The sequence below is a fragment of the Podarcis gaigeae genome (genome assembly GCF_964106915.1).
Source record: "Podarcis gaigeae genome assembly, chromosome: 8".
In the NCBI taxonomy this organism is placed as follows: Eukaryota; Metazoa; Chordata; class Lepidosauria; order Squamata; family Lacertidae; genus Podarcis; species Podarcis gaigeae.
The window spans coordinates 72,846,609-72,866,825 of record NC_139684.1 but is presented as its reverse complement, the minus strand read 5'-3'; the positions used below and the strand labels follow the sequence as shown (position 1 = coordinate 72,866,825).

The window sequence follows — 20,217 nt, the reverse complement described above, 5'->3', positions numbered from 1 at the left end:
CGAGAATCCTGCCCACATCCTCAGGCCACATGAATTGGAACTAGTTCCCCCAACACGGCGTTGGAGACCTCAGCCGAGCGACTTTATCCTCCAAACGTTCAGCCGTTCGGTTAGAAGGCTTCCATTCCTCTGGTCAGGAGTAGCCAACCTCTGGATCACGTGCAGCAATGCCACCAGAAGGTTATTTGAGGATGCTCTGGAGCATAGCTGTCAACTTACAGATTTGAAAATAAAAATAAAAGACCAGCAGCCAAAATAAGGGGTTTTCCAAGCACAGGTATGTTCAACTTCTGAGCCCCTCCAAGCCAAAGGCAGAAAGCCCAGCCAGCAGCCAAATGAGACCTCAAGCGGTGGTTCCCACAGCGCAGCAACCTGGCAAAGGGGATGCAGCAAGGAAAACCACCGTCACTGCTCCACTGGGAAGTGCTGAGCAAAGGCGGGTCCCCAGGCAATGCGTCCGATTTGATTGGCATAAGGCATGCAAGCTCCACCCCCCCAGTCATTCTTAGACTCCTTATTGGGTGAGCAACGCAGCCAAGCAACACAGTTGGAGCCTCCCTCCTCCCTGGCCGACAGGGAGGGAGGGAGAGGAGCTGCTTCCTTTGAAACCCGGAAAATTTAAGGGACATCATCAATAAGGGACAGCAGTGGGACACAGCGCTGGGATAAGGGACTGGGATGGTTGACAGCTATGCTCTGGAGGCAGCAAAGGAGCATCTCTCCACTGCCTTGGCTGCCACAGGCTAGGCCCAAATAGGAGCCTGAACATGCAGTTGGCTCTGGGTATGCCTGCCACCTGTGTCTATGAGTTATCATAGTATCTGGTGTCTGGGCACGTTAGAGCTAGCAGGGATTTAAAATTGCAAGAATTGCCCTTTTCTTGATCACGGCGGCTGTGATCAGATTCCTTCAGCTTTCTTTTTTTAAGTATATTCAGATCACGACTGTACTCAAAGCCGCTCAAAGGAGGAGAAGGGAGTCCTGCCGTTTTGCGATCATCCTCTTGCAATCAGATATGCTAAAGAGTCGTTTCCCTTCTCCAAGTCCTGTTCCTTATGAAGCCAAAACAGCACCATCCGAAGAGACACCCTCAGAAGAAGGAGATGTCAGCAGACTCAGGGAAACACCGATGTTTGCATAACCACAAAAAAGAGAGTCAAACGTTGACTGAGCATGCTCAGTGGGTACAGAATGCTGAATTATTGTTGGAGACGCAATGATTGCAAAAGAATCAAGTGGCTGGAACTCTGAATGGGAGCAAGTAGGCCTGACTTGCAAGTGTATTTCATTTTTATCTCCAAGAAGCACAGTGTAGCATGCCTAGATCTTCTGTTTCTCTCCCCACCCCCTCCCCTGGTTGCTCCCACTTTTATCCTCACACAACATCCCTGTGAGGTGGGTTAACTAGGCAGTTTGAATCAAGGTCAACCCATAAATGTTGCAGCTGAGTGTGGGTTTCTCTCTCCTCGCCCTCCATGCTGTGAATGTTTAGACTCCACCTGGGCTTTTGTGGAAGTTAAATCTGCCTTGCATATAGCAATGCTAGGATTTCACCTCTGCTTTGCATGAAAAAGCTCCTGGGTTCAATCCTCAGATCTCCAGGAAGTGATGGGAAAGACCCCTGCCTGGAACCCTGGACAGCTCTTGCTGCCAGTCAGTGTAGGCAATGTTGGGTTAGATGGTCCAGTTGGCAAAAACGCATTTGTTACAGGAGAGAAGAAGCGGATTGGTCTACTGGCTGCTGGTGTCACAGCAACAGCCTACCTGTGCAACTTGGGAAACAAGCTGATTGGTCTGCTGGCTAGTGATGTCACAGAAGGGCCCTTAACTCTACATTGAGAGAGCCTTTTCTATCTTGCTAGGATGGAACATTTACATAGGTATTAGGAATAGGGGTCTCAAAATCTCTTCAATTAATTTAGGAGGGGAAATAGTTTGGGGAAATGTGAAAAGCCCTACTCACATGGCAATGTTTCTCTATTCAGTGTGGACAACCTGAAACTTGTTGGAAGCGAAGAACTGTAGCTCTGAAGGTCTTCTGCTTAGGTCCTCAGCTCCACCGCAGAACATCTGAACTCCCTTGAGTGAGTCATATTTTCTCACAGGCTTAAGATTTTCCGTCAGTACAAGGAGGGTGGGATGAAAACAATTTCAGCTATGATCCCTTTGTGAGTGTTCTTCTCTTGCATGTGTTACTGGTTGACATTTTATCTTTCCACACCATGCTGCTATGCTTGCAAATTCATTTGCTTTTCCTTTCTCATAAGTGAGGAGTGTGGGGGTGCTTCACCAACAACATCTACAAAATTCATCTCTCTGCTGTAGCTGCTGGTCTGGCCAGAGAGCTAGAAGCCACACGGCAGCAGCTCCTTCGTCATCTAAGATTGACAGACATCTTAATTTTAAAACATAAGCAGGCCTAGGCTCCTCCTGGAACAATAAGGACTAGAAATTTAACACTTTCTAAACTTGAAAAATGCATTTGCTTTCTGCATGGAACTTGAATGTGCCTGTTATGGAGCAACTTACTGGCTGATTCGGGTAGAAAATAAAATCGTACTTTTCGATAACAACCATGCTGCCTATGTTCCTGGCAACAGTTGGGTTTATAAGTTAATTTCCCAAGAATCTATTAAATGCAGGTGCTTTTTGGCACGTTGAGGATTAGTAATCAGTTGCTCCAGGCATAACATTTCACTAATTTTATTATTTCCTGGGATGACTGGCAACATTTCCTGAGACGACTCACAAGTGGGGGCGGAGGGGCGGATTATGCATATGATATTCTTGCTGAGTCTGCCTGGAAATACAGAGGACCCTTGTAGCAGTAATAAAGATTGAATGTAAATCAAAAGTCGTTAGATTCTGCACCAAGGAGAACCCATATCCTACCAACAGAATTCCTGAGATTTTATGCCATAACTCTCTGTATTGTTATGCGTTCCCTGAGCAATTAGATTTCTGTGAGCAGGGCTACCCGTGTGGAAATATGCAGAGGCAATACCTGGACGTGAGGAAAGAGTGCTATTAACTCCCCCACCCACCCACCCATGCCCAAGGATGTGTTTCCATGGGATCTAAAATATCCGACAATGACCAGGAATTGGTTGGAGACTCACCTGGAAGGCGGGTGGCTATTTTGGAAAACCCTAGTTAGCCAGCCATGATGCTGATGCTGATAATAATAAAATAAAATTATTTATTTATTTATACATACCCCACCCATCTGGCTGTGTTTCCCCAGCCACTTTGGGCGGCTCCCAACAGAATACAGTGGTACCTCGGGTTACATACACTTCAGGTTGCAGACGCTTCAGGTTACAGACTCCGCTAACCAGAAATAGTACCTCAGATTAAGAACTTGGCTTCAGGATGAGAACAGAAATTGCGCGGCGGCGGCGGCAGCAGCTGGAGGCCCCATTAGCTAAAGTGGTGCTTCAGGTTAAGAACAGTTTCAGGTTAAGAACGGACCTGCGGAACGAATTAAGTACTTAACCCGAGGTACCACTGTATTAAAAACACGATCAAACATCAAAAACTTCCCTAAACAGGGCTGCTTCCAGATGTCTTCTAAAAGTCAGATAGTTGTTCATTTCCTTGACATCTGATGGGAGGGCATTCCACAGGGTGGGCACCACTACCGAGAAGGCCCTCTGGAAGGAAGTCAAGACATGCATTCATTCATTCATTTATGCTGCCACCTATATACCATATTTTTTGTCGCATAGGACGCTCCGTCCCATAGGACGCACCTAGTATTTTAGCGGGGAAATAAAGGAATTTCCCCCCCTTTATTTCCCCCCCAAAACCAGGTCGGGGAAACCTAACCAGGTCGAGGAACAGCGGGATGGTGGCGCTGCGCCTCCTTGCTGTCCCCCGAGCTTGTGGGGCTGGCCGATGTCTGTCCGGCGGGCGGGGCGCTCTGCTTCAGGGCGCCCCTCGTGCCGGGCGACAGGCTGCTATCCGCAGCGTAGGGAGCCCTGCGGGAACTCCCGCAGGGCTGCCTAGGCTGCGGATGTGTTCCCGAAGTGCCGGGCGCTCTGCTTTCAGCGCGCCCGGCACTCCGGGAAGCAGGCTGCTATCCGCAGCCTAGACAGCCCTGCGGGAGTTCCCGCAGGGCTGCCTAGGCTGCGGTGTGTTCCTGAAGCCTGGAGAGCGAGAGGGGTTGGTGCGCACTGACCCCTCTCGCTCTCCAAGCTTCAGTGAAAGCCTGCATTCGCCCCATAGGACGCACCCAGATTTCCCCTTCATTTTTGGAGGGGAAAAAGTACGTCCTATAGGGCGAAAAATACGGTACATCAGGGGTGGGGAAACAAAGGGCTGTCTTCCCTCGTGGCAAACATCCCAGGGGCCATTTTCCCCTGGTGGGTGGGGCCAGAGGCAGAAGTGGGTGGAGCTTCTGGGATGTGCTTCTTACCTTTGTACACAGACACCTTACAATCTAGAACAGGCACAGGGAAACAGGAGAGGAAGGGGGCAAATGCAGGCAATGTTCCCTGTGAGGAGGAATCGATGGTTAGAAACCGATCTGGGAATTGTAGCTCTGAGAGAGGAATAGAGGGGCCTCCTAACAGCTCTTGGCACCCTTAACCAACTACAGCTCCTGGGATTCTCTGGGGGAAGCCATAGCCATGTCATGTGCTATCACAGCATTTAAAATGTGTAATGAATGTGGCCTATGAGGGAACGCAGCCACCCCACTTCAGAGTAAAAAGGCTTCCCCATTCCTGAGGCGGACCTAGGAGATGAGTTTGAGTTCTCTTAGCCTCTTAGGGTGATGGCTGTCTCCCTTGAGATCTGCTGCTTAGTTGACTTTACAATACAATACTATATGATAATCTTTATTGTCATTGTCCCATACAGAACAACGAATTGAAAAAAAAACCTACATAAGACATTCAGAAACCAACAAGCCTGTTATCCCAGCTATCCCAACCAGGTTAGCCCCCTAAAAACTCTGATACCCCGTTTTTAAATACAGTATACTCCCATAGAGATTCCTTACACTTCATTTAAAACCAAAATCGCATTTGGATAGAAACTGTTTGCCTCTCTGCTGGACTGTTTCGATGACACCTTTCACCTTTGCTGCACGATACGTAAATCAATGCAAATGTTACAAAATGCCGGTGAACGTCCAGTGACCTCCTTCCGAAGGAAATCAAACCTGGGTAATCAAACCTGTGTCCCTGGAACATCTCGCTGCTCAGAGAAGTGGATCGTGCTTAACAGCATGTGGAAAATAACTGTGCAAATGGATGGATCCAAACGAGTTGAACTTGAGTTCTCATTGAAACCAATGAGACCAGTTAGTCCCATGGATTTTAACAGAAAACTCAACAGTTTAGGCTGCAGTCCTAACCCCATGTATTTGGGAGTAAAGCTATGTGGAATTCAGGCTGGTCTGCAGTTCCTTACCCAGAGCAATGTCAAAATGCAGAATGAATTGAGATCTGCTTTCTCTCTCTTTTTCTTGCAAGAATTTCAGTTCTGGTAGGCTGTGTGACAAAAACAAAGACTGTTCAGTGGGTGGGCTAATTAAAGCTGCCCCTGTCGTGCTTCAGTTTCTGATTGGCTCACTGGCCATTTGAGGGAAGAAGTGACAGGCGGAGTTGCCTACAAATAATAACCGGTGTGGTATAGTGGTTAGAGGTTTGGACTACGACCTGGGAGACCAGGGTTCTCATCCCCACTCTGCCATGACACTCACTGGGTGACCTTGAGCCAGTCCCTGTCTTTCTTCCTCACCTTCCTCACAGGGTTGTTGTGAGGATGAGATGGGGAGCAGGAGAACCATCATGCATGCCACCTTGAGCTCCTTGAAGGAAAGGTGTGGTATTAATCAATCAATCAATGGCCAGGTGGATAGCTCAGTTGGTTAGGGCATGGTGCTGACATTGCCGAGGTTGCAGGTTAGATCCCTGTAAGGGACAGCTGCATATTCCTGCATTGCAGGGGGTTGGACTAGATGATCCTCAGGGTCCCTTCCAATTCTATGGGAATAATCTCCAAATGAGGGGCCACTAGGGAGCGCATTGGAAGATGGCCGACAATACCATCTCTCCGACCCACATGGGGTAATTAAGAGGCTGTTATGGGAGTAGGCAGCCTCCCTTGTTGCCCCAAGGAAATGGGGAACACTGCCCTTGCCTGCTGTGCCCATAAATCACCCCCTAATTCGAAAGAAGGGGGTGAGGGCCCTAGGCAGAATGCCCCCGTGTGGGCCTCGGCTCTCCTGGACACTGTCTCTGATCGTGCACTAGTTGCAGCATTTTGGAATAATTAATTACAAAAGAAGCAAATGCACATATTTCAAGTGAAGAAGGGGAGTGAAGTCTGCTAATTTAAGTGACCTCTGCGAAAGAAGACGACGGGCTGGAGAAACAGGAATATTTTACGATGAAGATACACCAAAGGTGGGGTATGTTGACAACGGGCTGAATGGGGGGGGGACCTTTTTTACTTTCTATGTGATTTACAAGAACCCCTCCTCATTAGAACCGTCGGTTTAACCCAAGCAGGATGATTAAGGTCTGTGTGGAGATAAACTTTAACCAAAAGTATGCTTTATGGAGACCAAGAAGCAATAAGAGCTTTTGGGAATGGCGCAGCAATTAATTTGGAGTTGCCATCTTGACAAAGGATTTATAGCCGGGAGGAAGAACGGACTTGGTTTCAGACTGCATTCCTAGTGAATCTCCTCAGAGGTTTTGAGAAAGGAGGCAGATTGGTGAAGATTAATGACACTAAGAGTGTTTTGATGTATGGAAGTGATGTTATATGGAAAACGTCTGGATATGGCTACTGGATAAAAAAAATTATATCCATGCAGGATTACAAACTGTTCTAACCAGCTTGCGGAGACTATCAGAGGTCACAAAGAGAAAGGAAAAATATATGAAAATAACAACAAGAGATGTGGAAAAATAATAAGAAAGGACTGGATAGTATTGTGTACATCATAAGGTTAGATTTGTGGACATTAAAACAGCAGTAAGAAGCAAGAAGTTGATTGGATCCCTTCGGAACTTGAAATATGGGTACCCCCAACAAAAAATTAAAATTCGGCTGTGTAATTTGGAATTTATGTAATTTGGTTTGATTTGATGTGATTGGTCGGTTAATAAAAAATTATTAATGAAATGAATAATCTCCAAATGAATCCAAACTTCAATGTCTAAAATCCCTGGTAAAGGACAAGGTTCCTGAGATCACGTTAAGGGTAGTCAAATTCTGTGCGATTGCCATAAAACTTAGGGAACAAGCTGTGCTATCATAATGATTAAGGTTTTAAATGATAATTTTAGGCTTTATGTTAGTGACTAAGTTTTAATTTATATATTTTTAACTGTTGCTATATCTGTATTGTCCCTCTTATACCTAATTGCAAATTCAAATGTATCCCTATCGTGTTTTATGACTTCCTTGATATTGTATGTGGGCTGGAACTGGTCTGTGACCGAAATAATAAAATTCAACTAATTCTATGGGAATATTTCCCAGCTACCTCTGGGTCAATGACCCTGTCCGCTCTCTGGAAATGTAGATTGCAATCATAGCCCCGAGAGCGTGCAAACCCAAAAAGCTAGCAGGGCTTGGCTTGGGCAACCCAGTACAGTGGTACCTCAGGTTACATACGCTTCAGGTTACATACGCTTTAGGTTACATACTCTGCTAACCCAGAAATATTACCTCAGGTTAAGAACTTTGCTTCAGGTTGAGAACAGAAATCGTGCTCCGGCGGCGCGGCAGCAGCAGGAGGCCCCATTAGGTAAAGTGGTGCTTCACTGTAGTTGCCACTGACCATTGTTTGAATAGCTACATGCAGAAATTCAACTGGTAAAGCTTTCTCCCTACCATTTCAGTGGAACAGACTCCCATGAGAGGTAGTAGACTCTCCTTCCTTGGAGGTGTGTAACAGAGGTTGGATGGCCATCTGTCACGGTGGATGCTTTAGCTGAGATTCCTGCATTGAAGGGGGTTGGACTAGATGACCCTTGGGTCCCTTCCAACTCGTAAGTTTCTATTGATTCTATTTCACCAGCTGCATGTAAGTTTCTATTGATTCCATTTCACCAGCTGCATGCTGAGAAAAGCTTCACTGCTGGATTTCTGCCTGTCACCCAGGAGCCTTCCAAAGCAGGAGGGGAAGAAAGTTGGCGAGGCTAGAAGCCCAAAGTTGGTGTGTTCAATACAGGCCTGCTATAACCAAAATACATTTGATGCATCTGTTTAGACACTACAGAAGCGTGCAGGAGCAAAACATATAAAGTGTCTCTGCCCTCTGCTGGAACGTCAGAGCAAAGCAAGCAGGGGGACTGATTTATTTATTTACTCATCTTCTAAAGCATTTTTAATCCAATTCTACAGCCAAAAAAAATGGTCTCAGGGTGGCTTTTATTTAGCCATTATATTTCAAGTGTTTGCAACCAACCGTTATGTGATGTTGGGGCTTTACAATAAATAGAAGAATAATAAAACAAAAAGCACTCCCAGGTATGTGCAATAAAACAGCAATTGTTCCTCCTGTTATGATTGCTCAGCCTGTGCATGCAGTTCCCTTTGGTAACCAAAGCAGCACCCATCCATGTGCAAGAAGGAAGCATCAGCAGGGCTTGGGGAACCTTGAGGTTTGCAGAAGGACAAAATAGGATCCAAAGCAGCCTAATAAGACTTGTATCTGTTCAGTGCCTGTGCAATAAGGAAAACTGGGGGTGGAGTCTTGTTGTGGCTTTAAATGGTTGGCTGCCTTCGGTTTCTTCTGAGAAAAATTAGGCAGATTGTACATTTTTTAAAAGATAAAAATAGATAAACCATAAGAAGGAACACTCCACACTCCAACATTTTTGCTACAGGTCCCATTTGTTGCAGTCCAAAACAGCAGATGGCAGAATAGCATAGAAGCTCGAGATAAAAAGTCACAATTAAAATGCCTGGAAGAACTTAAAAAAAAGAAAAAGATATTTGCGTGCGTGCTCAGTGTCCACAGCCAACATCGGACATTTGCACAGGTTGGCTCTCAGCCTTCCTGTGCTGTCCTTTGAGACCAGGTAGCAGCCTGACTGCAAGCCCAATTCTGGTCAAGGGTGCTGGGACTTGCAGTCCAACTATATCTGGAGAGTTGTGGGTTCCTTACCCATGGCCTACACATTAGTGGAAGGCCATCCTGAATGGTCCAAAGTGTGTCACACGTGACATGTTAAATTCTTCAAGCAACGTAAACCCCCAAATATCTGAAAGACCATCTCCTTCCATACACCCCCCTCAGGTATTAGGATTGACAGATGGGAGCCCTCTTGGTTGTTCCACCACCCTTAGAAGTGGTGGCCTGGGAGAGGGGATTCTCTCAGCAGCCCCTGAGCAGTGGGATTCCCTACCCACAGAGATGTGCCTGGCACCTTCACTGCATGGCTTCTGTCAAATGCTAAAAGCCCTGGCCTTTAACCCCTGACAGATGTGTGTCTGGTTGCATGTGTGTTCACCCTAGAACCACAAAGGTAAAGGGACCCCTGACCATTAGGTCCAGTCATGACCGACTCTGGGGTTGCGGCGCTCATCTCACTTTACTGGCTGAGGGATCTGGCGTACAGCTTCCGGGTCATGTGGCCAGCATGACTAAGCCGCTTCTGGCGAACCAGAGCGGTGCACGGAAACGCCGTTTACCTTCCCACCAGAGCGGTACCTATTTATCTACTTGCACTTTGAGGTGCTTCCGAACTGCTAGGTTGTCAGGAGCTGGGACTGAGCAACGGGAGCTCACCCCGTCGCAGGGATTCAAACTGCTGACCTTCTGATCAGCAAGCCCCTAGGCTCTGTGGTTTAGACCACAGCGCCACCTGCCATAGAATCATAGAATTGTAGACTTAGAAGGGACCCCAGGGGTTATCTAGTCCAACCCCCTGCAATGCAGGAATTGCAACAGAATCATCCGTGGCAGATTGGCCATCCAACCTCCACTTAGAAATCTCCAAGGAAGGAGAGTCTGCAACCTCCCAAGGGAATCCATTCCACTGTCAAACAGAAGTAGTGTAGAAGAAGAGTTTGGATTTGATATCCCGCTTTATCACTCCCCTTCAGGAGTCTCAAAGCGGCTAACAATCTCTTTTCCCTTCCTCCCCCACAACAAACACTCTGTGAGGTGAGTGAGGCTGAGAGACCCGGATCACCAGATTATGAGTCCACCGCTCTTAACCACTACACCACACTGCCTCTTACTGTCAGAAAGCTCTTCCTGATGTTGAGTCAGAACTTCCTTTCTTGTAACCTGAAGCCATGGCTTCAAGTCCTATTTCTTGGAGGTGAATTGTTTTAATTTATTTTATTATTAAATTTCCAACCCATCTTTTCCCCAAGAAGATCAAGGGGGCATATCTGAAAGACCATCTCAATTTCCCCCTCACAGCAACCCTGTAACGGGGATTAGGCTGAGAGAGCATGACTGGCCCAAGGTCACCCAGCATGCTTCACAGTCAAGTGGGCATTTGAACCCTTCTCTCCCAGGTCTCAGTAGTCCAGTGCTATATCCCACTGGCTCTCTAACGCATCGCAATTGGTTTTAAACTGTTTTTAAAAATTGATTTTATTATTTTCAGAGTGAACAAACAACGAATACCCTTCTCCGCAAGAGTGCTATGTCTTGCCAAACAAATTGTTTTTAAGATGCAAACCATTCCCCCTGTTAAATAAAAATATCGTTGCATAAATCCCGGTGAGAAGCAGGTGGTCTCTATCTGTGTTCCTTTTTTTAGCTCATATGAATTAAAACTGAACCAAGTTGCAGAAAATCTGCCTGACTTTTTGCGGGTTTTTCATTTGTGTAACCTCTCTGCCAGGTTTCCTGTGCAAATTAGGCTTGAAAGCTGTATACACCATAACTCTATAAAGATCTCCAAAAACTATTTGTAATTGTTTTCGTGTGTGAGTGGGGTGGGTGGGTGTTTAGGATCAGGTTAGCCATTTTGATTTGTATGCTGTTGGTGGATATTTGTCAATGTCTTGTTGGGCTGTGTATGTGATAAAGGGGAGCCATACCAGGGTGAAGGCGTCTTCTTCTATTTGTCCCCGTGTCAGTTTCAGTTTATTGGTTAATTTTTCTAGTAAGGCTGTTTCCCATACTATTTGGTACCATTAGTCTATGCTTATTCCTGACAGGTCTCTCCAGTGTCTGGTTATGATGTTTCTGGCTGCTTTCCCTCTATTCTTCCTAATGTCTCAACAAATGAAACCGATTTGTAAAAAAAAAAAGTTACGTGGAAGAAAAAAATACGAGAGAGAGACATCGCACATACCTTTGTAAATCAAGAAAATCTTTAATAAAAATACATTTTTTTAAAAAAACCTATTTGTAATTGTTTTGATTGACATTGTTGTGACCTGGAATCATATGGTGAATGGCAACTACCAACAACGATGGTGGTGATGGTGTTAACCTCTGCTGGTTGCTGCTGCAGGTTTCCTGTTGCCATTTTAGCTGTGTATTCTTTTCCTTTCTTTGTTCGTCTTATTGATTATTGCTGTGATTTCTTTTTTTGTTGTTGTTCATTTCCTGATCTCTGCTTTGGAATGTTCTGATTTGCTTTGTGGTGGCAGGTTGGTTTTCGTTTGTTGCTGGAGTGCTTTCCTGTGATGTCGAATTGGGTTTTATCTTGTACACCACTCAGGGAACAGAGGGGATGGCCATAGATGCTGTTGCAGATGGGGCTACTACACCTTTAACAACTTGCCATTCAAGCTGCGCTACTATTAAAGGTGCAGAAGCCCACTTTTGCAGCCGGCCGTGGCACTGTGGGTTAAACCACAGAGCCTAGGGCTTGCCGATCAGAAGGTCGGCGGTTCGAATCCCCACGATAGGGTGAGCTCCCGTTGCTTGGTCCCTTCTTCTGCCAACCTAGCACTTCGAAAGCACGTCAAAGTGCAAGTAGATAAATAGGTTCTGTTCCGGCGGGAAGATAAATGGCGTTTCCGTGCACTGCTCTGGTTCGCCAGAAGCGGCTTAGTCATGCTGGCCACATGACCCAGAAGCTGTACGCCGGCTCCCTCGGCCAGTAAAGCGAGATGAGCGCCGCAACCCCAGAGTCGGCCACGACTGGACCTAATGGTCAGGGGTCTCTTTGCCTTACTGTATGTAAAGGGGCCGAATAGATAAATATTACAGGAAGCCCAAGCAGTTGTTGTTATGCTGTTGATTTAAACCTGCTTCTTCTTCTTCTCTTCCTTAGACCAACCATTGCAAAGTAATAACAGCATGAAGTGCTTCTACAAAGCTCTCCTCGTCTCCTGGGTCCTGTTTGAAGGTATGTCTCGGAGGCAGGGAGTAATCTCGCCTCTGATGTTCTCACAGCCTGCAAAGCTGTGACCCACCAATCCCAAATGCAGACCCACCAGAAGTGTAAGGATGTATGGAGACCCTCCAGAGGCATGCTAAACAAAGGGTGAGGAACCAAGGGTCCAAGGGCCAAATAAAGCTTCCAGGTCTTTCCATCTGGTCCTCAAGACTCTCCCTAGGCCACACCAGTTCCCGTGACACACCCCTCATTGGCCCTTCTCATCCCAAGCCCGACATGCCCCCCTTTGAGGCAGTGATGGCCACCAACTTGGATTAGGCAAATTCATGGAAGATAAGACTAGCCATTGTGGCCCTAATGGCTATGTTCTGCCATCACTGTTGGAGGCAGTAACACCCTCAACACCCGTTGCTGGGAATCACAGGTGGGGAGAGCACTCTTGTGCTTGGATCCTGCATCTGAGCAGCCACTGTGGGAACAGGATGCTGGACTAGATTGGCCATTGATCTGATCCAGTACTTGTGTTCTTCCTTGCCTGCTCGGCTTACAAAGCCCCATTCCTCTTCCCAGCAAATGCAGCCACCAAGCTTGCTTTTCACCTTCTTCTGTTCTGCAGCTCCATTTTGCACCCGTTCATCCCTGTGTCCATGCCTTCACCTGCTCTTTTTGTGGAACACCCCCCTGCACACAAACCACACCCCTGGTAACATCCTGCATGCTCGTCCCCCCCCCCCAATGAATTGCAGCTACCAAGCTTCCTTTAGACCAGCCTTTCTCAAATTGTGGGTCCCCAGATGTTGTTGAACTACAACTCCCATCATCCCTAGCTAGCAAGGCCAGAGCTCAGGGATGATGGGAGTTGTAGTCCAACAACATCGGGGGAGCCACAGGTTGAGAACCGCTGCTTTAGACCATGGCTGGCAAACTAAGGCCTGGGGGCCAGATCTGACCCAATCGCCTTCTCAATCTGGCCCGCAGACGGTCAGGGAATCAGCGTGTTTTTACATGAGTAGAATGTGTCATTTTTTTAAAAAATGCACCTCTGGGTTATTTGTGGGGCATAGGAATTTGTTTGTTTATTCCCCCCCAAAAAAATATAGTCTGGCCCCCCACAAGGTCTGAGGGACAGTGGACCGGCCCCCTGCAGAAAACGTTTGCTGACTCCTGCTTTAGACCTTCTGCCCAGTTATGAAGCTACCGTTTCACACCCCTGCTTTCATCTTCAATCCCGTTCCCACACCTCCTACTCCCAGCCTTTCGTCATCCCCTTTTGCACTCCTCATTTTCACTTCCATTCCCTGTTTTCCTCCTCCTCCTTACATGTCTCAACTCTCCTTTGCACATAGATCACCCCTGGGCTCATGCCTGCTCTTATCTATTCTGCAGCCGCCTCTGTGCACACACAACCCATTCTAATATATGTTACTGTAACTGTAGCCTGCTGGTTAGTTTCTTCAGTTGGAGAAGGTTGAGTTCAGTTGATGGATGCTGTATGTGCATGCATGGGTGTTTGCTTGCTAATAAAACATTTCTTCTAAATTGCTACGTTGAATCTGGAACTTCATGTTGAAGACAACACATGGTACCAGGAGTGAAATACATTGTGTGAAGGTACTATGGAATATTTGAGGGCCCCACATCCTTTATTTCTCTGACATTAGACAATTGAGGAATGGAAGAGAGAGAAGCTTGAAACAACCTATTTTTTCCCTTCCCTTTAGTGTCCCTTCCTTCTCACTGTACTCAAACAACAGAAGAGGTTTGAGTAAAGCAGGGATGGCGAGACACAGGAGAGTTGATTTCTTAAACAAAGAAAGGAAGAAACCAGTTTTAACAAGGATAAAACAGCAGAGATGGGTGCAACAGAGAGGCTAATGCAGAAAAAGCTAACACGTAAAAGTTAACACATCACTTTTATTGTTCTTAGCTGCCCTGAGCCTGGCTTCAGCTGGGGAGGGCAGGATATAAATAAAATTTATTATTATTACTCAAACCTTGTTTAAACCCAGGATTGTGATGTGGCACTGCAAATCCTCCATTGCAGGCTGCATGATAATAGCCTTACATACACACACACACACACACACACACACACACACACACAGGCAGATATTCTTAATGTGTCCTGGAACTGTGATATTGCCTCTTACTTGCCTAGACAGAGAGGTATGGATTTTGCAAGGCACATGGCTTGTATGCAGCCTACTGTATCACACCTATTGCTCTGCCCATTTTTTGGCCTCCTAACTCTGGCATATGGAATGTGGCTCCAGGACTGAAAAATATTCCCCCCTCCTGTGCTAAACCTTCTGTGTTTTGTTGCTCCATCATTGCATTGTACACAGCTGATGCACTCGTTTGACAGAGAATCTCCTTTTGTAAGCAATGGCTTCAGCAGCACAGGGGATCTGACCCAAAGCAAAAGTCCAGATTCAGGCAGCCAGAGCAAGGCGAGGCAAAGCAGAGCAAAGTTTAGTTCATCCTTTTCCAACCTGGTGCCTTCCAGATCTTTTCAGCTACAGTTCCCATCAGTCGTTATCAGGGATGATGGGTGGTGCTGTAGTCCAACGCATTTGGAAGATACCAACCTGGGGAAGGTCCTAGTGAGACGAGGCAAGTGCCAAGAGTCTTTGGTACCTTGGACAGCTCCATGCAAGGCTCAAACAGAAGAGGCCAGCTCAAATGTTGTTTCAGCATCAGCCAACCTCAGACTGAGCTTTAAATGAGGAGGAGGAAGATGATTATAATTTATTATTATTTATACCCCACCCATCTGGCTGGGTTTCCCCAGCCACTCTAGGCAGCTCCCAACAGAATATTAAAAACACAATAAAACATCAAACATTAAAGACTTCCCTAAAAAGGGCTGCCTTCAGATGTCTTCTAAAAGTGAGACGGTAGTTTATTTCCTTGACATCTGATGGGAGGGCATTCCACAAGGCAGGCACCACTACTGAGAAGGCCCTCTGCCTGGTTCCCTGTAACCTCACTTCTCGCAGTGAGGCAACTGCCAGAAGGCCCTTGGAGGTGGACGTCAGTGTCCTAAGTAGCTGCGTCTGCCTTCAGCCAGAGGAGCCGCCTCAGTTAAAAAATCCCCAGCCTGCTTTAACAGGCATTGGCTCTGATGAAGCTGGAGGAAATTGTGGTTCCACTAGGGCTTCTGAGTGGAGGACAGAGGTGGGGCAACACAATCTCCTTGGGCTGAATAGGTGCTCATATAATGAGCTCCTCAAGTGCCCATGCTACTGAGTTAGTATGAGCATCCAGGGTTTGCTCAGAGGGCAGCTTCTTCTCTCTCTCTGAATCCTTGCCCTTATTCAACCCATAGATCATAACAGAGACTGGATCATAGCAGTACATGCCTACTCCAGATTGTGTACAGCGATTGAAGGTTCTGGCTCACCTACCTTATGTGACAGCCCCCTCAGCTTCCCTGTTTAGAAGTCTACTGAGGAGCGACTGCGTTATTTGACTAAGTTGGAAGAAAGCCAGCGGGGAGCTTGTTGTTTTCCTTATGGGCCCTTTCCTTTTCTCCCCCTCACTCCAACATTGTGTAGGTAGATCCAGACAGATCTCTGCCGAGTGATGGAATTAATTTTCACCTTTTTTTGTTCTTTTGGCCATTACCCATAGCCTCGTTTGCTATGAAAAGCAAAGGAAGCTGTGTTGATCCAGGAAAAGGGGGGAAGGGAAATCAAAATTCCCACAGTTGGACCTTGAATGCCTTTATAGGACCAGTCAAAACATCACACAGTAACAAGCACAGGCTTTCAAGTTCTCCAAAACTCTTCACTGGGCTGGATGTTATATACAGCAGGAGAGAAGAGGGAGGGAATTAAAAAAGATTTCCCCCCAAATAGCCTAGACACTGTAGGGTTGTCATATTTCAAAAAGTGAAAATCCGGACACAAAAGTTGTTGAGGTGTTGTTGTTGTTTTGCAAAGTCATTGGGCTTTTTCCAGTTTTGGCCAAAGTTCTTGAGCTATTTTTAAGGAAATTCACCAAAGTCTACATTTCCAACATGGGTTGCCATACGTCTGAATTTTCACGGACATTTTTAGCAATTTCCACCCGGACACTGTTTCTGATGGCCGAATCCTGGCTATGTCTGGGAAATTCCAGATGTATGGCAACCCTACCATAAGGTCTGTATCTACTACATCAGTCTCAAAATGAAGGTAGCCAGCTTGTTTGGATACAGTTCCTTCCAAGCAATCTGCCAATAGTAGACGGTGTATTGGGCTGCTGGTGCTTACCTGACCTCCCAGCAACTGAGGTTTACTTGGCGAGGAAGTTAGTGCAGTGCACATGCACCAGTGGAGCCAATGCAGAACTCCTACCAGTATGTTTGCATCATGCTGATCTCCCCACTGCCTCTCCCCTCTCTCTCCCTGAACAGAGACTCAGTTGTCAGGAGGTTAGGTGAGCAGTGTCACCACACGCCACCAGCTGCCACTGCAATTTGTTTATTCATCCTGTGCATTTCTTTGCACAAAGTTTGTGGGGAGGTAATGCGATGTTGGCTTGCTTATTTGAGCATTCGTTTTGTTTGTGGGCAGGTTATAAGACGTCGTGTCAAGCGATTGCTTTCCCACACTTTCCAGTGCATTTCCCTGGCACTTTCCTTACCGCAAAAAGTTCGATTTTTTTTACAGAAGCGGATTTGTTGCGCAGGAGTGCCAAATCCACTTCCGTTGCGCAGCCTAACTTTGCCGGTATGCAACTGAATCCCACCTGCAAAATAGCCACAGTCTGGAGGTGCCCTTAGGCTTCCTTAGGTGCTGCTACAAATTGTAGGTTTTGCCTATAATTCTGGGACAAGGAAGCAATACCTGAACCCCCATTTTTGGAAACGGTTATCTAGACCTGTCTCCAGCATTAAGCAAAACATGCTAGGCAGAGAGAGAGAGAGAGAGAGAGAGAGAGAGAGAGAGAGAGAGAGACATAGCAATCTTTATTTGAGCAAAGATGGAGATTAATTTTAGGTGGTGTTATAGTTAAAAGAAGAGAGAGAATCAGCCAAAGTACTTTTTGAGCATTTGCCTCAAAAAGTAAAGCTCCTCTTCAGGTGATAGAAAATTGCATTCCTTTACTTGTAGATCCTGCTTCCAAACAGAGTAATTTCTCTTCAAGGCACATAAAAATCAAAGGAAGCCTTTTTGGGCCCAGTAGTAGATATGATTTGCATGCACGTTCAATTCCCATCATCTCTGGATAGGGCTGGGGAAGGCTCTTCTCCAAAACCCTGGAGAGCCTCGGCCCATTCATATACACCAGACTTTCCCAACCTGCCACCTTCCAGGTGTTTTGGACTCTTATCAAGCCCAGCCATCACTGCCAACCATCGGAGATTATGGGAGCTGTTGTCCCAAACACCAGGAGGGCGCCAGGTTGGGAGATGCTGGTATAGACAGTCCGAAGCTAGACAGACCAGGGATGGGGAACCTGCAACTTTCCAGTAGTTGCTGGACTCTGACTCCCATCATTCCCAGCCACGATGGCCAGTGATCCGGACGAATGGGATTTGTAGCCTTCTGGGCCACAACTTCCCCATCCCTGAGATAGGCCAGTGGCTCGATTTAGGCCACGTTCACACCATATATTTAAAGCGTTATGCTACCACTTTAAACATGCATGGCTTCCCCCAAATAATTCTGGGAGCTGCAGTTTGTTATGGTTGCTGAGAGTTCTTAAGAGACCCCTATTACCCACCAAAAGCTGTCAATCCCTCTTCAAAGAAACTCTGGAAACTTGTCGCTCTGCGATGGGAACAGGAGACTCCCAACAACGCTCAGCACCTTTAACAAACTACAGCTCCCAGAATCCTTTGAGGGAAGCTGCAACTGTTCAGAGTGATATGGCACTGCTTTAAATGTATGGTGTGAATGTGGCCTTGGTCTAGAGAAGCTTCCTAAATGCTATGTATGCATATACAGTATAAGCAAGTGGAAACAAGGCTGCTATAGGTAGGAATAGAGCCTTACGGTGCTGCAGCAGCGGTTTAGCCTTGAAAGCAGGATGCGCAGGGGAGCATGCCCGAAAGATGTACAAAATGGAGGAGAGAGGCGGCCTTCTCTTCATGGCTTCCTCTGCGTTTCTCTCTCACACAGGGGTCCTGGCTGGTCCATGGAGTGCGTGGATGCCCGAGCACATGTCCGCCTTTGAGGGCACCTGCGTCGTCATCCCTTGCCGCTTCAGCTACCCCGACGAGCTGCGCCCGTCGGCCGTGCACGGCATCTGGTACTTCAACAGCCCTTACCCCAAGAACTACCCACCTGTGGTCTACAAATCCCGCACCAACATTGTCCACGAGAGCTACTTGGGGCGCACCCGCCTGCTGGGAGAGCTGAACTTCCGCAACTGCACGCTGCAAATCTCCCGCCTCAGCCCCGAGCTCACTGGCAAATACTACTTCCGTGGGGACTTGGGAGGATACAATCAGTACACGTACCCTGAGCACTGCAATCTGGAGATCATCAGTGAGTACCAAGCCAGGCCTGCTCTAATTCCCTTTTCCTGGGGGAGGGGGCCTTTGTGCACCGTTTTATTGAACAAAGACTTTACATCTCTGCCAGACTGTGCTTCTTGTGTGTGCTGACTTGCATCTGAACCAGCCCAGAGAGAGGCAAGTCAGGCAAGTGAAGGGCCAGGTGCTTCCCCCTCCTCTCCTACACCACTGTCTCCCAGAACCAGGAGGGGAGTGAAATGGGAGGAGCAGGGGAAGTTGTCATGCAGGCATAGTCTCCGGCTGCATGCATACAGCCCATCAGGGGAAGGTACATAAACCGGTGGAGGAGGAGCTGTCCCTTGTAGCTGCAACTGCTCCATAGAGCGCAGACCTGAAAATATCTGCCTAGACACTAGATTGGTGTGTGTCAGGATGTTGTCACCAGCCCTCAGCTGGTTGCCCAGGAAAGTATAAAGACAAGGAAAAGTTTCTTACCGTCCTTTTTCATTTCATTCTTTACAGAGAGAGGCTATAGAACCCAGCCTCTTGGATAATGGCATTGTCCCAAGTGAATCTCCACCCCCTCCGTCCCTCCCACTTCCTCATCCGTCACTTCTATGGGGGCCGCTACGTGCCCTCTGTCTCTTTGGTCTCCTACTTTCAAGGATCGCCAGGTTCCGTGAGATGGAAGGTCTGGGGTGCTTTCCAATGGCAACGTGTCAGCCGGGTGTTGTCCCGGCTATCTCATGATTTTCGAGCTTTACCCCTCATCTTCCTCTGAGCTGCTACCTCCCTCAATGCCCTGTTGTCAGTCTAGACTGTCTTCCTCTTCCTCCTCCCTGGAAGAGTGAGGATGCGGAGGCGGTCTCCACCATTCCTCCTCTGCCCAGTCCCTGACATTGTGCACCCCCCCTGAGTTCTTCAAGGGGAGCACTGAGATGAGGCAGGAGGAGCCTGTCTGGTTGTAAGCAGGAAGGCTCAGAGGAAGCAAGGCTGAGGCTGGTGGGGCAGTGTTCCTGCAGACCAGCCTCCACTGTTTGTGTCTCTTTTCTTTTCTTTTTAAAAATTTTATTTATAATTTTCAGATATATACATTTCACTGATCTTACAATCATGTTGACATTTTAAACTTAACTTCCTTCCCCCTCTTTCTGTGGTTCCTTAAATTTATTTTTAATATCTTCCGCATATCCATATGAACTTAACTGACTTATTTATTTATCTTCTTTAAATATATACTCTTATATAGCTGCAGGTTATAACAATAATCCTGCCAGTGTTTTTATCTGTTTACAATTTATCTGTAAATATTCAATAAACCATTTCCATTCTTTTATAAAAAGTTTGTTATCTTGATTTTACTCTTCCGGTAAGTTTCGCCATTTCTGCATATTCCATAAGTTTTTGTATCCATTCTTCCTTTTCTGGGACTACTACTTCTTTTTCTTCTTCCCATTTTTGGGCAAGTAACATTCTTGCCGCTGT

General features: G+C 46.8%; 1 protein-coding gene across 9 annotated transcripts in view; it reads left to right on the top strand.

Annotated features, from left to right (window-relative positions):
- The window catches only part of MAG (myelin associated glycoprotein), a 73,909-nt gene that overhangs the window by 35,287 nt on the left and 18,405 nt on the right, over positions 1–20,217 (top strand). For 7 of the 9 annotated variants that reach the window (XM_083751066.1, XM_083751071.1, XM_083751064.1 and 4 more), the window contains 3 exons: positions 1,986–2,084; positions 12,219–12,293; positions 18,395–18,763. In XM_083751066.1, coding sequence (XP_083607192.1) covers positions 12,245–12,293; positions 18,395–18,763 — 418 coding nt within the window. In that variant the 5' untranslated portion in view covers positions 1,986–2,084; positions 12,219–12,244. The remainder of the gene's footprint in view (positions 1–1,985; positions 2,085–12,218; positions 12,294–18,394; positions 18,764–20,217) is intronic. The other 2 variants (XM_083751069.1, XM_083751070.1) reach the window with 1 other exon arrangement.